Source organism: Lithobates pipiens, unplaced genomic scaffold (assembly GCF_037356315.1).
Source record: "Lithobates pipiens isolate NorthernLeopardFrog02 unplaced genomic scaffold, aLitPip1_a1.2 Scaffold_11, whole genome shotgun sequence".
Classification (NCBI taxonomy): domain Eukaryota; kingdom Metazoa; phylum Chordata; class Amphibia; order Anura; family Ranidae; genus Lithobates; species Lithobates pipiens.
In genome coordinates, this window is record NW_027507696.1 from 5,356,375 (window position 1) to 5,371,035 (window position 14,661).

At 40.4% G+C, this 14,661-nt stretch overlaps 1 protein-coding gene across 2 annotated transcripts in view; it reads left to right on the forward strand.

Annotated features, from left to right (window-relative positions):
* Nucleotides 1–2,613, forward strand: part of NACC2 (NACC family member 2) — a 281,512-nt gene extending 278,899 nt beyond the window's left edge. For both annotated transcript variants that reach the window (XM_077468215.1, XM_077468216.1), the window contains one exon: nucleotides 1,517–2,613. In XM_077468215.1, the coding sequence (XP_077324341.1) occupies nucleotides 1,517–2,022 (506 nt within the window). In that variant the 3' untranslated portion in view covers nucleotides 2,023–2,613. The remainder of the gene's footprint in view (nucleotides 1–1,516) is intronic.
* The last annotated feature ends 12,048 nt before the right edge of the window (nucleotides 2,614–14,661 follow it).

The following is a 14,661-nucleotide window of genomic DNA, read 5'->3' on the forward strand; positions in this document are numbered from 1 at the left end:
CATCTAACACTCCCCTCCTCCTCAGATTGGCAATGCTGCTGTCTGCTGTGCCCTTGTGCTCCTTTATCCAGAGTAGATACAGGAGGTGTGCTACTGGCCAGATCACCAGGTGAAAACATAGGAAAAAAACAAAAACAAATGCAGCCACCACATCTAAGGATTGGTAAACTGCAATATTACATTTTTGGTTTTGGATTTAGTACCGCTTTCCGCTATCTTCAGAGTTCCATAAGGCCCCCTTCACACTGGGGCAGTGCGGCCGTCGGCGGTAAAGCGCCGCTATTTTTAGCGGCGCTTTACCGTCGTTTTAGCAGTGGTCTGTGGCCGCTAGCAGGGTGGTTTTAACCCCCAGCTAGCGGCCGAAAAAGGGTTAAAGCCGCCCGCAAAGTGCCGCTGCAGCTGCGCTTTTCCGGCGGTATAGCCACACTGTCCCAATGATTTCAATGGGTAGGAGCGGTGAATACACCGATCCTTTCACCGCTCCAAAGATGCGGCTAGCAGGACTTTTTTTCACCGTCCTGCTAGCGCACTGGAGTGAAAGGGGCCGTTTTTTTCAGGCGCTACACAGGCGCTATTTTTAGCGCTGTAGCGCCTGAAAACCGCCCCAGTGTGAAAGGGGCCTAAGGCATTTAGCATAGGCAAATTTTGACTTTATCCTGGAAGATGGTGCTTGAGCCCATCCTTCTTGGCACTAGCATGTTCATGTAATAGGCAGCCACACTGGCCAATAGGAAGTTTACAATTTGAGGCCCCAGGAGCTTTGCACATGCACACTATGCCACACTCGCCTCTCAGTGAGCCCCCCCCCCCTCCAGCAAGGTGATGTCTGCACTCCCCCTTGTTTCTCAATTGCTGGGAACTTCTCCTGGGCTTCTTCCAGGTGTGAAATTATCTAATGCTGGGGACAAGGACTGGTGAGCCACACAAGGAACTTAAAGTAGTTGTAAACCCTTACAAACCACTTTGACCTACAGGTAAGCCTAGATTAAGGCTTACCTGTAGGTCCAAGAAATATCTCCCAAACCTATACAGATGGGCACCGTAGACAGTGGCGCGCAGGCGCACTGAGCGTGCCATAGTCGATGACGAAGATGCCGCGCGTCTCAGCTCCTGTGCGCATGCGCGGGAGTGACGTCATCGCGGCTTCGCCGAATGACAGCGGCGGAGCAGCAAGACCCACCGAGAAGATAGATGCACCGGACTACAGGGGACAGCGGTGACTTCGCTGGCTCCTGTGTCAGGTAAGTGACACATAATGGGCTACTATGTGATGCGATGCGATGCATAGTAGTCCATTATGCTTTGCCTTTGCAGGGAATGTAAGAGGAAGTAAACCCTTTAAAAAAAAAAAAAAATTTGTGGTCATTGAAGCACCATAGAATGTTGTTTTCACAAAAAAAAAAAACAGTTATGCTACGGGCCATTTCTATCCAATAAAAAAAAAAAACTAAATTTTTTTCAGGATTCATAAATTTTCATATTTTTTACATTTAGATGTTCTTTTGTGTATTTGCAGTGTATTGCCAGAACTTTGCGCCCAATTTCAAGGAGAGCGAGATGAACGTCATAGCAGCAGATATGTGCACCAACGCCCGCAGGGTACGTAAACGCTGGCTCCCCAAGATAAAGTCGATGCTGCCAGAAGGTGTGGAGATGTATCGTTCTGTGATGGGTGCAACAGCGACTGGCGTCCCACTGGAATCCGATTTCCAGCCCAGTCCAGCCCAGGTGTTTGAGCAACGTATTTATGCAGAGCGGAGAGGAGATTCTGGCGCCATAGTGTCCTTGAGAACTAACACAGCAAACATAGACCTCACCGCCAATGCTAGTCCTCCATTCGAACAGAGCCAGGAGGCCGAAGGAGCAACAGGGTCCGTCATTCAGGAGGTAGGTGGCGCTGATCCGTTGACATCGGACAACCCAAGCTCACCTCCAACTTCTTTCGAACAAGAAGCCGGCTCCACCAGCAGGCCAGAGACCCCTGTGCGGAGACAAGAAGCTTCGTACAGCGGGACTTTATAGATCATGAAGAAAAGCCAACAGGGAGTCCGCACGGTGACCTGTAAGGGAAGTTGTAATTCTAGCGCTGCTTGCATGCATTACTAATACGAAAAGAAAAAACAAAAAATGTGATCAGCCACTTACTTCAGAACTGCTATTTTTGCCTGACTAAAATGTGATTTTTATTCTGCTTGTATTTAAAACAAAAAACACTCAAAAAACAACAACAAAAAAAAAAATTACAAAGGAAAAATAATCGCGTTCGTTATACTGTAAACGATCAGGTCGAATGAGACCTGCTTAGTTATAAAACAAAAATGGGCTCATTTTTAAAATGGAATTTACTCTAATGAATGCATATATTTGTTTTATCTTCCACTCACAAAAAGCACGCGTTTAAGAAAAAACAAAAACAAACAAAAAAGTAAAAGTAAAAAAATCGGCACCGTTCATTAATCCATTCATGGTGACGTTACCATCACTTATCGTCTGTCATCCTTCTATTTTGGAGCAAGAATGTTCTTGAGGACTATTGCAATCTGCAAAGCAGGTTTTGGGGGCCATCAAATGGCAAGTTTGTATGACGTTGTGTATTAAAATGGAGATATTGGCCTTGTTTGCAATTCACAGTTTATTTTTTATTTTTTTTTTGTAATTAAGATTAGCCTAAAAAAACTTCTAGTTTTGAGAGAATGAAGACTTAGTTAAATCCACCTAGTATCTCCAATCGTGTATAGGTGGGCGACTAACAAGTTCTGGTTTGGGAAGACCACCCATTCGTAGAATTAATCTTTACTGGTTTATCAAACCAGACAATTAAAATAAAAGCCAGCAAAGCTCTGTTACATTGTTTTGGCTTTGTTACCAATGTTGAAAGTCATAATCTAGATTTTTTACTTTTGGAAAGTTTAAAGGGGTTGTAAAGGTTGGTTTTTTTATTTTCTAAATAGGTTCCTTTAAGCTAGTGCATTGTTGGTTCACTTATCTTTTCCTTCGATTTCCCTTCTAAATGTTTTTTTTTTTTTTTGTTTTCTTTGTCTGAATTTCTCACTTCCTGTTCCTCCTCTACAGCTGTTCTGGCTGACTAACCACCGCTCGGATGATGGTGTGAAGTTGTAACGGCACCCCTAATATAAAGGGGTTTAACGCCGTTTACGATGTTCCCTCTCCTAGACACACATCCACTTGCTACCAATATCCACAGCTAAACTACCCTTTCTTATAGGAGCCGACCCCTCTGGCAAAAAGACGAGACGCACTCTGTCTCTTCTGTAGTAGGAATGACTTTATTATTGAGAAACATTGTAACTTTATACACAATGCAAGGCACATGCTTTAACATGAACAAGGGCCCAGCTCCACCCACACATCCCAAGACTCAACACCTCATCCTGATGTCTGCTAGGCTTCAAACGATCCCACCCAATACACATCTTTTCACAAAGGGTTGGCAGCCAGTCTGTCTGGCACTTTACAATACACACAAAGACAGACTTAAATGAACAATAGAAATACAAAACAACTTAATTCCTCACAGCAATGATACTTAACCCCCATGTACAGTATACATCCAATCTATATACAATGTATATACAGCCTTGAATATGGCTATCACAGACCATATCGGGGGTTTCTTTTATTCACCCTGTTTCCAAAGTGACCCCACTGTCACAGAAGTTTACTGAGGAGAAACAGGAAGTTACCTTTTCCTTTGATTTCCCTTCTAAAATGTTTTTTTTCTTTGTCTGAATATCTCACTTCCTGTTTCTCCTCAGTAAACTTCTCACCATCATCCGAGCGGTGGTTAGTCAGCCAGAACAGCTTACTGAGGAGGAACAGGAAGTGAGAAATTCAGACAAAGAAAACAAAGAAAAAAAAAACATTTAGAAGGGAAATCGAAGGAAAAGATAAGCGAACCAACAATGCACTAGCTTAAAGGAACCTATTTAGAAAATAAAAAAACAAACCTTTACAACACCTTTAACCAGGAATTGAATTCACATGAAAAGTATAAAAAAAAAAGTTGCAAAAAGAAAATAATTGAAGTATTTGCACTGTTACAAATGTTCTTCTAAAAACATTAACAGAATTGGAGTCATTTTTTTCCTCATACAGAGGAGAGATGTAGTTAAAGAAGAAATATTGAACTTTTTTCATTGCATAAATTTTTTTTTTAACTATCTAGTTATAATTAGAGCATTTGTTTGGAGAGAATCTTAAATTGATCTTTGCATGTATTGAAAACCATTTTATGGTAAACTATGAAACATACGTAACAGTTTTAATAGCTAGATTTTTTTTTTTTTTTTTTTGTGGAGGTTTAACATTGGAAGAATTCCTTTCCTTGGGGCTTAGTTGTTAAAAGGAAACATCTATATCGGTGATGGAGAACCTCGGCACTCCAGATGTTTTGGAACTACATTTCCCATGATGCTCAACTACACTGCAGAGTGCATGAACATCATGGGAAATGTAGTTCCAAAACATCTGGGGTGCCAAGGTTCACCATCACTGATCTATATCAATGTTGTTTGGCAGATACATGTTTTGGTATATTCACTGATGCAAGTAGACTTAACGCAACACACATGGGTTTTGTATTTACCGAGCTCTGAATAGGTTGATTTGTGCTTCTGGGAGGTTGAGGCAAATACATCTTCATGTGCAGTGGCGTAACTAGAACCTTCAGGGCCCCGATGCAAGAAACCATGAAGGGCCCCCCTGAACCCCAGCCAGGGCCCTTCCCTCCGAGTCCGGCGGTGGAACTCCAGGGTGTGGTCACAGGTATGACCTTTGTGAGCCCTGTAGTTCCACCGCTGGTATCAGTAGTTTTTTTTTTATTAGTTTTTTTTTTTTTAGGTGCCCCATTGGGGGACTGTCCCTGTCTGGCTGGGGAGAACAGACATCGGACTGAGTGGCAATGCATGGAGCAGCAGAGGGGTACTCTGAGGAGCCGGCCGAGAACACAGGTCATGCAGGGAATGCACAACTAAAGAGCAGCCAATGCGATAGTCGAGCATGGAGCTCTGCTAGTCACCCTCCACCTCCAGCCACCCGTGTGCATGGTGCATTGGTACCCCTAGCTGCCTATGCTGCTGCCGGCCATATGTAGAGGGGGCTGCATGGGCCCTCTGCATCACAGGGCCCGGTTGCGGTCGCAACTGCTGCACCCCCTATAGTTACGCCCCTGTTCATGCGTAAGTTGAATTTTGAGGCTTCAGGTGTTTAGAGTCCACTTAGTTGAGGTTCTTGAATACCATTTGGTCTTGGCTGCTGTAAGGTTCTGTTTGGTGTTTTTCGAGATTTCAGATTAGAAGTGAAAAAGGGGCAGTACCTTCTTTAGGGCTTTCTGTATCGGTTCTGGAACTCAGAAAGATGTACAGGTTCTAGGCCTTTGCAAAATTTTACTTGGGGATTTTGAAATTGTTTTTATACGTCTTTTTTTTTATCCATTAGCTAATGAGATGATCTAAACATGCCTATGTTGTTAAAGGTTCTGTGTCTATTTAATGCATGTAAAAAAAAAAAAAAGTCTAGCTATTTCTGAGCAATTGGAGGACCGTCTGGATAAATTACAGATCCAGCCTATGAGGAGCTTTTGGCCTTCTTTTGTTCTTTCCTTTTCAACGGGAACATTATGTGTTTACCACACACTGCATTTGTCATGTAAAATCAGATTATTGATTTTTATATCAGTCTTAATGCATATTTTAGAAAGTATTCCCTCCTGCCTTCTGGATATCTCCCAAGCTGCCATAAATTAATGGAGTTTGTTTTTGATGCATGCATTTCCCAGAATCCTCTGGGGGTCCTACAGAAGAGGTAGGATCAGGTCATCATCAGTTTTAGACTTTCTCCTTTTGCTCAAATGTGAATACGATTTTTTTTTTTTTTGGCTTTAGATGCAGATTAATTGCACTTTATTCTGAAAAAAAAAAAAAACACTTCTAATATGTCCTAAAAGGCACAGAGCTTCGCAAATTGATTATTTTGAAAAACAGAATAATTGATGTGCACTTAGATACAGATAGTTTATTATAGTATTAGTCACAAGGTAGAGGGGGTTTGTTAAATATGGAAAGAGAAGAGAGCGATTCTAGATGTTGACTATATACCAGCGGGAAGATTACAAGGTTAGCACAATGCCGCTTCCTTGCCTTAAAAGATCTACAGAAATAGGGTAATGGGACCACCATGAAATGTAGGACAGTGATGATTTACACCAAGGTGTCCTGTCAGTAGTTGCAGACCTTTAAGCATGTTGTCACTTGAGGTTTCAATACCTAAAACTCTTAGCCCTTGTACACACGGTCGGAGAATCCGTCGGAATGTGTCCTATCGGACCGTGTTGTCGGATAATCTGACTGTGTGTGGTCTGCATCGGACTGTTTCCGTCGGAATATCCGTCGGACCAAGTTTTCAAACTTGCTGGAAATATTTTCCGACAAACTAGTCCGATCGGAGTATGTCCTATCATGTGTAGAGAATTTTCGATCGGACAAAGTGCCACGCATGCTCAGATCAAATTCCTACATCAAAGCTATTGGCTACTAGCCTGAACGTAGTCCCGTCGTAACGAAATTACGTCATCACGTTCTGAAAGATCGGATTTTTCGACAACTTTGTCCGACCGTGTGTATGCAACAGTTTCGGACAAAATCCGACGGATTTGGTTGTCGAAATGTCCGACCCGTGTGTACAAGGGCCAAGTGCTCTCCAACCCTGCTTGATCTAAAGAGAGGCCAAGCGTCAATGCTCAGTTGTTAGCTGAGCACTATTAAAAAATGTTTAAAACTTTTTTTATAGGGTCTTCAGCCAATGCCATGTTCGGAGCTCCAAGAAAATGGCTCATAATTTAGAAAGAACGTATTTTTCACAGTCAGTTTGTGATCCTTGGTTGGCTTCCTAGGTGTTCAGATTGTTTATTATCTGTATGAAAACTCAACACTTGTGTGTTTACAAGATCCATCTTTGAGACCCCATTCACACCTGAGCGTTTTGTAGCTGGAAGCCCGAAGCTACAAAACGCTAGGGGGAAAAAAAATAATCTATTATTCTCAATGGAGATGGTTCACATCTCCACTCCATGTCGCCTGAAGCCGAACGCCTGAAGCTCAAACAAGTTCCGGACCCTTTTTTGTTGCTCGAATTGAGCAGATTTGGGCGTTTTTCTTCTTTTAACATTTAAGGAAAGGTGTTGATATCTCTGGTCTCCTATCAGAGGTGTCAACAGAGAAAGTGTGAGCGTGGGGACTATTGCGGGGCACGTATAATTTTTAAGAAAGATTAAGATTAAAACATTAAATAATATAAAAACAATTTATTCAAAAATACAAAAATATACAGATATATTATCTCGAAGTATAGGTCACAATTTGTAGAGACGGGTGAGGTAATTGCTCGACTAGTTTCGCTTCACAGCTTCATCAGGACATTACCCAAGTCTGGAGATACATCAGTTTAGTATGGCAAATCATTGAACATTGTAGTCACAATATAAAAATAAAATAGTCATTTTGGTTTGGTTTCTTTCAACATTGGTGACTTTTTGCCCTGCACAAAATCACGGCAAATCGCGGGAAAAAAATGGTGCGAATCGTGGTAAAAACGCCGCAAAAAATGCTGCAAAATCGCAGTAAATTTGCACAGTTTTCTGCTTGAAAGCGCTACGCTCAGGTGTGAATGCAGCCTAAGGGTACATTACTGGATTATTTTGAGTTTTGATTGGTGAAGATGAACATGTACCTTGCTAAAAACACCCATAGCTAGGATATATTTTTCATCTTGTATGTAATCAGTTCTGACTTTTTTTTTTTTTTTGCAAGGATCAAACAGTCTATGCATTTTGAATACACTAAAAAAATATATATTTTAAGGGTCCTTTCACACGGGGCGGATCAGTTCTGATCCGCCCCATGGATATCCGTTTGCTCAGTGGGGATCACTCCGCCGATCCCCGCTGAGCAGGGAGATGACAGGTCCGTCTCTGCACACTGCGCAGGGACGGACCTGTCACAGCGCCGCTCTCCCCTATGGGAGATCGGATGACGACGGACCGCAGTGCCCGTCGTCACCCGATCCACAGACGGATGGAAAAAATAGCTTTTTCCTCCGTTACACTTTTTCGGATCGGAGCGGGTCGGATGTCAGCGGACATGTCACTGCTGACATCCGACGCTCCATAGAGCTCTATGGAGCACCCGTTCAGGTCCGCCTGAAAAACTGACAGGCGGGCCTGAATGGGACGTCAGTGTGAAAGGGGCCTTAGGGTGATAAAATGGGAAGACTGATTATCATGTGGTGTTTCCAAACAATCATGCCAACATCTATGGGCATCTTAGCTGGCAAAGATTCAAATTATGCTACTTGAAAGAAAAAAAAAAAAAAGCAATGGAGTCAAATCTTTATACAAGATCAGCGAGCTTTATGTTAAATTCGGATCATTGGCTGGTTGTCATTAAGCAGGCAATGTTCGGTTCATTGGTCCCTGGATTGATATGAATTGGGTTGTTCTTTCTGTATATAAATGGCTAGCCATAATATGAATTGTCTGATAAATACAACCATTAATTATTACAGGTACTTAGTTTAGAAATGAGATTTAGGCACAAGCTAGTAGACTATAGTCTAGATAGAACAATTGAAAAACAAGGTACCCTCTTTAGCACAGTGGACCTTGGGAATGGTATCTGCAGTGCAGGTATTAATGTATTTGAAGATCAATAAAAGGTTAAAACCAAAAGCGGTATTAATCTGCAGAACTTATGAGAAAGCACTTATTATATTTGGAGTGAAATGCGTGTGTGTGTGTGTGTGTGTGTGTGTGTGTGTGTGTGTGTATGTATGTATTTTAAGCGATCAGATTTTATGAAAACAGTGGCAGTTCCGGAGAAAGGCCTTGAATGTAGAATATGTATGTTTTTTTTAATGAATGTTCTTTAAAATCCCAATTTCATGAGTCAAAAAAAAAAGAATGCTTTTGGGCCATTTTGGCCTAGTGTAGAATAAAATTCACTTATTGCACAGACTGTATTAACAAAACTAAAGTGATGTATAGAGCATAACTTGATTTGGGGAGTTCAGAGAGGCACCTTGCACAATGGGAGAGAAATATATATTTTTTATTTACCTAATTTTTTTTTTTTTTTCCTGTACATATTTTAGTTTAGGAAAGCAGAAGATGTAGGATAAAAAAAACTGTTAAAAATGTGAATGGTATAGGACTTACTTATCACATGGTGAAGCATGTAAGTCATTTGCACTAACGTTTTCTGTGTGTCGAGGATTAACGATGTGAAAGACTGCGTGGATGATCATTTCTAATTTTGGAAAGATTTTACTAAACATAAAAAATAAAAAAGGGGTGTTTAGAATGTTCAGAGAACTTTGATTGTATAGGCTTTCCTGAGTGCCTTATTTTTCTTTTTTTTTTTTTTTTTTCTTTTTGCTAATATGTGAAAAATGATTACATTTCTTTTATGTCTGTAGGTGGAAGCTCAAATTATTCTTCCTAAAGGGATTAGTCAAAGTTTATTAAATCCCTCTTGTTTACAGCAGTATATTTGATTAGCCAAAAGAAAACGTAGGCTATGGTCTAGAATTTGGAAGAGGTTCTGTACTAAAACAAAAAAATTATTTCTTGTTTCAATGAACATTTCTTGCAGTCTTGGCAATATTAACATGCCTGTGTGTTACAAAAGCACTTTTCCCCCCTCCTAAGCGTTTTTATGGGATTTTAAAAAGGAGAATTAGTACAAAAGTATTTTATTTTTTAATTTCTTCCCAAAAAAATTTAAATTCGATACCCCCGACACATCCTTACTTCTACAAAATGCAATCTCAGAATAAAATTGACAGAATGAATTAAAAAAAAAAAAAATACAAAAATAGAATGTAGTGTATGTATTACAATTCTAAAAATAGCGTATTTGGTGCTGATTCTCCTTTAAACTTAGACATAGTTGGGCGAAACAAAAAGCCTGAACATCCCCGCTATCTCAGTCTACACATTTCGTTTTTACAGTTTAACACTGTATTCTATGGTTACATTGCATTATTAAAGTTCGGAATGACCTCTTGTCTTACTCCTTTATGTCTCACTGTGCTGCAATTACCAACAGATCAGAAAATGTATAGATTTTACATTTTAAGCTAGGCCTCCAGAAAAGAACGAGTTCTGCTTCGTTCTTTGTGGAAGGTTAACACAGTGCCAAGTCTATGGCTTTTTTTTTTTTTTCCCCTAAACTCAAATGTTAAAAAGTAGAAAAGAGTGCAATTTGCTAACCTAATGTTTGATGTTATTTAAATGGTTTGTGTTTTTTTTTTTCTTAGTACATTTGACCCTTTTTTTTTTTTTTTTTTTTTTTGTCACTGTCGCCCTGGTTTGTTAAACAGCCTTTATTGGTGATCCAAGAATTTTCTTTTAATTGCAGCTTAAAGACCACCTTTGCCTTTTTATTGCAGTTATATCATTTTATGTGAAATAAAGTGTTCATAACAATTTGTCGGCAAATGATGCTGAACAATTTACAGGAGTCTACTTTTTAAACCTGTCTAATCCATGGTCCATTCCATTTGGTTGTATGTTTTGTGGATCAATTGACCACAAAGGGATTTGTCATACCCACTTGTGGGGAAAATAAAAACATTTTAGGGCATGCACATTACTGTATCTGTATTATGTGAAGCACATTCATTTTAAAAAGGTCAGACCACCCAAGGGTGATATTAGTTATGGGTGCAATGATTTGCCCAATGGTTTCTTGCATCTTAAGTTCACAGATTAAATATGGCAAAACTTTTGCGCTCCTCCGATATTACAATGGCAAGTGCAGCCTGCAATTAAAAGAAACATACACATCCAACAAAATCTTCTATAAAATTTCTTGCAGTGCTTCACCAAGCAAAAATATTCCACCCTTGTGCAAAATGAAGACTGAAAATGTGTGTACTCCCACTAGAAGTAAAATTTCAGATTAAAGTGGAGGTCCACTCTAAAGTGGAGCTTCCGCTCATTGGAACCCTCCCCCCTCCAGCGCAACAATTGGCACCTTTCAGGGGGGAGAGGGGGTGCAGATACCTGTATAGTACAGGTATCTGCACCCACTTCCGGCATAGATATCCGCAGAATCTGCGGATATTTACGCCACTTCCTGCGGGTCCCCCGCTGTCTGCTGGGAAACACATGGATCCCAGAGACAGTGAGGACCATCCTTATTGCACAGCGCGACTCGCGCATGCACAGTAGGGAACCGGGACGTGAAGCCGCAAGGCTCCACTCCCCGATCCCCATACCCAAGATGGCGGCGGCAGCACCCGAGAGCCGATCGAGCAGTTAAGTGTCCTTATTTTAAAAGTCAGCAGCTGCAGTATTTGTAGCTGCTGACTTTAAATAAATAAATCATTTGACCTCGAACTGCATTTATAGAAGACATAAAGGTTTTCCAGAAACCTTACTACTTTGTGCCGGAAAGTGATTCTTCCCATACCCCACACATAGAATGGACATTGTGCTATATGCTTGAAGAAGACGAACCTGCGCATTACAGGAGTGTTTACAGGAAGAAATAATGAGGACTTTTTCACTCCTGGGGTTTACAATAAATGCACACTGACCTCTATAAACACAGTGTAAGGTCAAATAATCTGTTAGTGGAATTTCTACCAATGGTGGAGGTCACTGCTTTACCATCCATTTTGCACAAGGGTAGAATGTGGTGAATGGTGCTGGATTTTCCCTTTTACTCCATGAAGTCTCTTTGCTTGCTGCATTCTCCGTATTGTATAAAAAATTAGGGTGAAGGACTGCCAAAAAACTTCTATGGCAGATGAATAGAGTGACAACTTTTTCAAGTCTGTGAGAGATGCAAGGGCCTAATGAATGAATCATCCTATTAGGTTCTTTTGGATGTAATAACCTTTTTACATGTCTGAGCACAGTGGTATTACAAACATATAGGCAAACAGCACATGAAATGTTCCTGTCTGAACTATTGCAGAAGCAGCACTTTGTGCGTTAAATTCACAAAAGACGCTCATGCCTTAAGTATCAATAGATGTGAGATGTCAGTTGGAAGGATTCTGGCAAAAAATTTCTAGATCATTTTAGCCTGATATGCGCTGCGAAGACACCTAGTGCCAGTCTTATATGATAGTGGTGGAGGGATAACAACCGCTTTTCGGATAGTAGTCTCTCTCGCTCAAAATCCGTTGGCCAGGAAATGATCTCAGGAGGTTGCAATACATCCTCAGTCCAACTGTTTCCCAAACAGCAGATTTAGAGGATAAACATCTCGCACTAAATAATGTTGATTTACTGGTTGGGAAGTGCAGTGTTATCTTATATTTAACAATTACAACTTTTTAAAGTGTTGTAGATGGTCAATAAATGCCTCCTATAGGATGCCCTGCTCACTTCTGTTACAGCTTCTCTGAAAGCCAGCTAAACACACAAAAAAACAAGTGAAATAAAATAACTTAAAACTTAAGTCTTAAAACTTAAGACGTAAAAAACAAAAACTTTGATTAAATTTGGTTAATCACAAAAGAGGCACCTCAAAAGATCAAAACTGAACACTAAAATACACATCTAAAAAACACATTGCTTTTTAGAGTTTTTTTTACATTCTTGTGGCAACATTAAAAAACAACATTCATCTATGTGAGCCTTTAATAATCAGCCATCCTCTTAAAAGCTGGCTAAAGGCACAAAAATATCTGCCCATTTTCGAGGTAGACGAAACCTTGAGAAAAGTCTACATTTAATAATTGCAACTGATTCCTCCAACTGGTTGAGTTCTAATTAGCATACACAAGTGATTAAGCATATTGTTTAATCATCAATGTACCCAAATCTAGATTTATGTTGGGTGCCAGCTCAGTGGTCTGTTTCAATTTGTAAATCGATTTGCACATCTCCATTGAGGATACGTACGTTTTTTTTAATTTAATGTCTTCAATGCTGTATTTAAATAACATTGACCAACAGTTGAATGTGCAGGACGACTCCTGATAGCAGCTTGTTGTAAAGACCTTTAATGAATAGGTTTGCTTAATTCCTTAACAATATTTGTAAGCAGACAAGAAAAGGTTGTGCGTTTGGAGATTCATTCATAAAATTAGCATCATTATCTTTCCACTCACAGCTATCAAAACGCCACAATTTTATGTCACATTTGGGCTTGGCCTTTTAGAAACTTTTAAAAATGGCAATGAGATTCCACAGAGGGTGGTAAAGCACCTTATTCACCATAAGTTGCCCCTAGTTGTGTCTTTGTCCAGGTAAACACATCTAAATGGAAATGCTGACTTTTTTTCAACATATTTGAGCAGGCAAACATTGGGTCTTATTTCAGGAAGTGCCTTCAGATAAAAGGTGATATACTTTAAGAAATGACACATCAACACTGTGTATTTAATTTCATAATCTAAAATGAACCAGAATGCAGTTTTGTCATATGGAAAAAGCACAGCTCTACAGTTACCACCACTCTTAGCCCTTGTACACACGGTCGGACATTCTGATGGACAATGTCCGATAGGACCGTGTTGTCGGATAATCCGACCGGTGTGTGGGCTCCATCGGACTGTTTCCGTCGGAGTATCAAGTTTTCCAGCTGGGCTATCTGATCATGTGTAGAGAATTCCGATCGGACAAAGTGCCACGCATGCTCAGATCAAATTCCTACACCAAAGCTATTTGCTACTAGCCTGAACGTAGTCCCGTCCTAACATAATAACGTCATCACGTTAAGTACGATCGGATTTTCTGACAATTTTGTCCGGCCGTGTGTATGCAACAGTTTCGAACAAAATCCGACGGATTTGGTAACCGGAATATCCGATCGTGTGTACAAGGGCTAACACCATGAAATTAGAATCAGGTATTCCAGAATATGCCCCAATGAGGTTGATTTTCTAAAAGGCAAATTGAATTTGCTAACTAAATTAAGTGAAGCCGTTTACTTCCATCATCGAATCCTATGCAAGCAAAATTTTTTTATTTTTTTTATTTTTTATTTCCTTGAATGCGATCGAGCAAGGATATGCAATTAGCCGACCTCCAGCTGTTTCAAAACTACAAGTCCCATCATGCCTCTGCCTCTGGGTGTCATGCTTGTGGCTGTCAAAGTCTTGCTATGCCTCATGGGACTTGTAGTTCTGCAACAGCTGGAGGTCCGCTAATTGCATATGCCTGCGATAGAGTATTATTTGCCAAGTGAAGTTTCACCACAACCTCTAGACCAGCCTTTCTCAACCTTTTCAACACAGAGGAACCCTTGAAATAGTTCTCCAGTCTCGGGGAACCCCCTGCTAAAAATGAGAAATCTGCAACTCATGATACATTAGTGTGATGGTCAGTGGGAAGAATGGTCCTTACACTTGTGGTCATTGGGAAGAATTACCTCCTTACAGATAGGTAAAAAGATCAATTGTGTTAGTGGGAACTTATCCAAGAGGCAGAAATTGCCCAATGCTAAAGGAACCCCTAGCAACCTCTGGAGGAACCCTGGTTGAGAATCACTGCTCTAGACTCTGGGAAACTTCCCTTGCAAAGTGAACAGCCTATATGCCTTTAGTAAATGAACCCCAATAATTAGAATCTCCTTAGGGAGTATGCAGGTTAAGCCTCATCTTAAAATCAGAAAGAGATCGCACCAA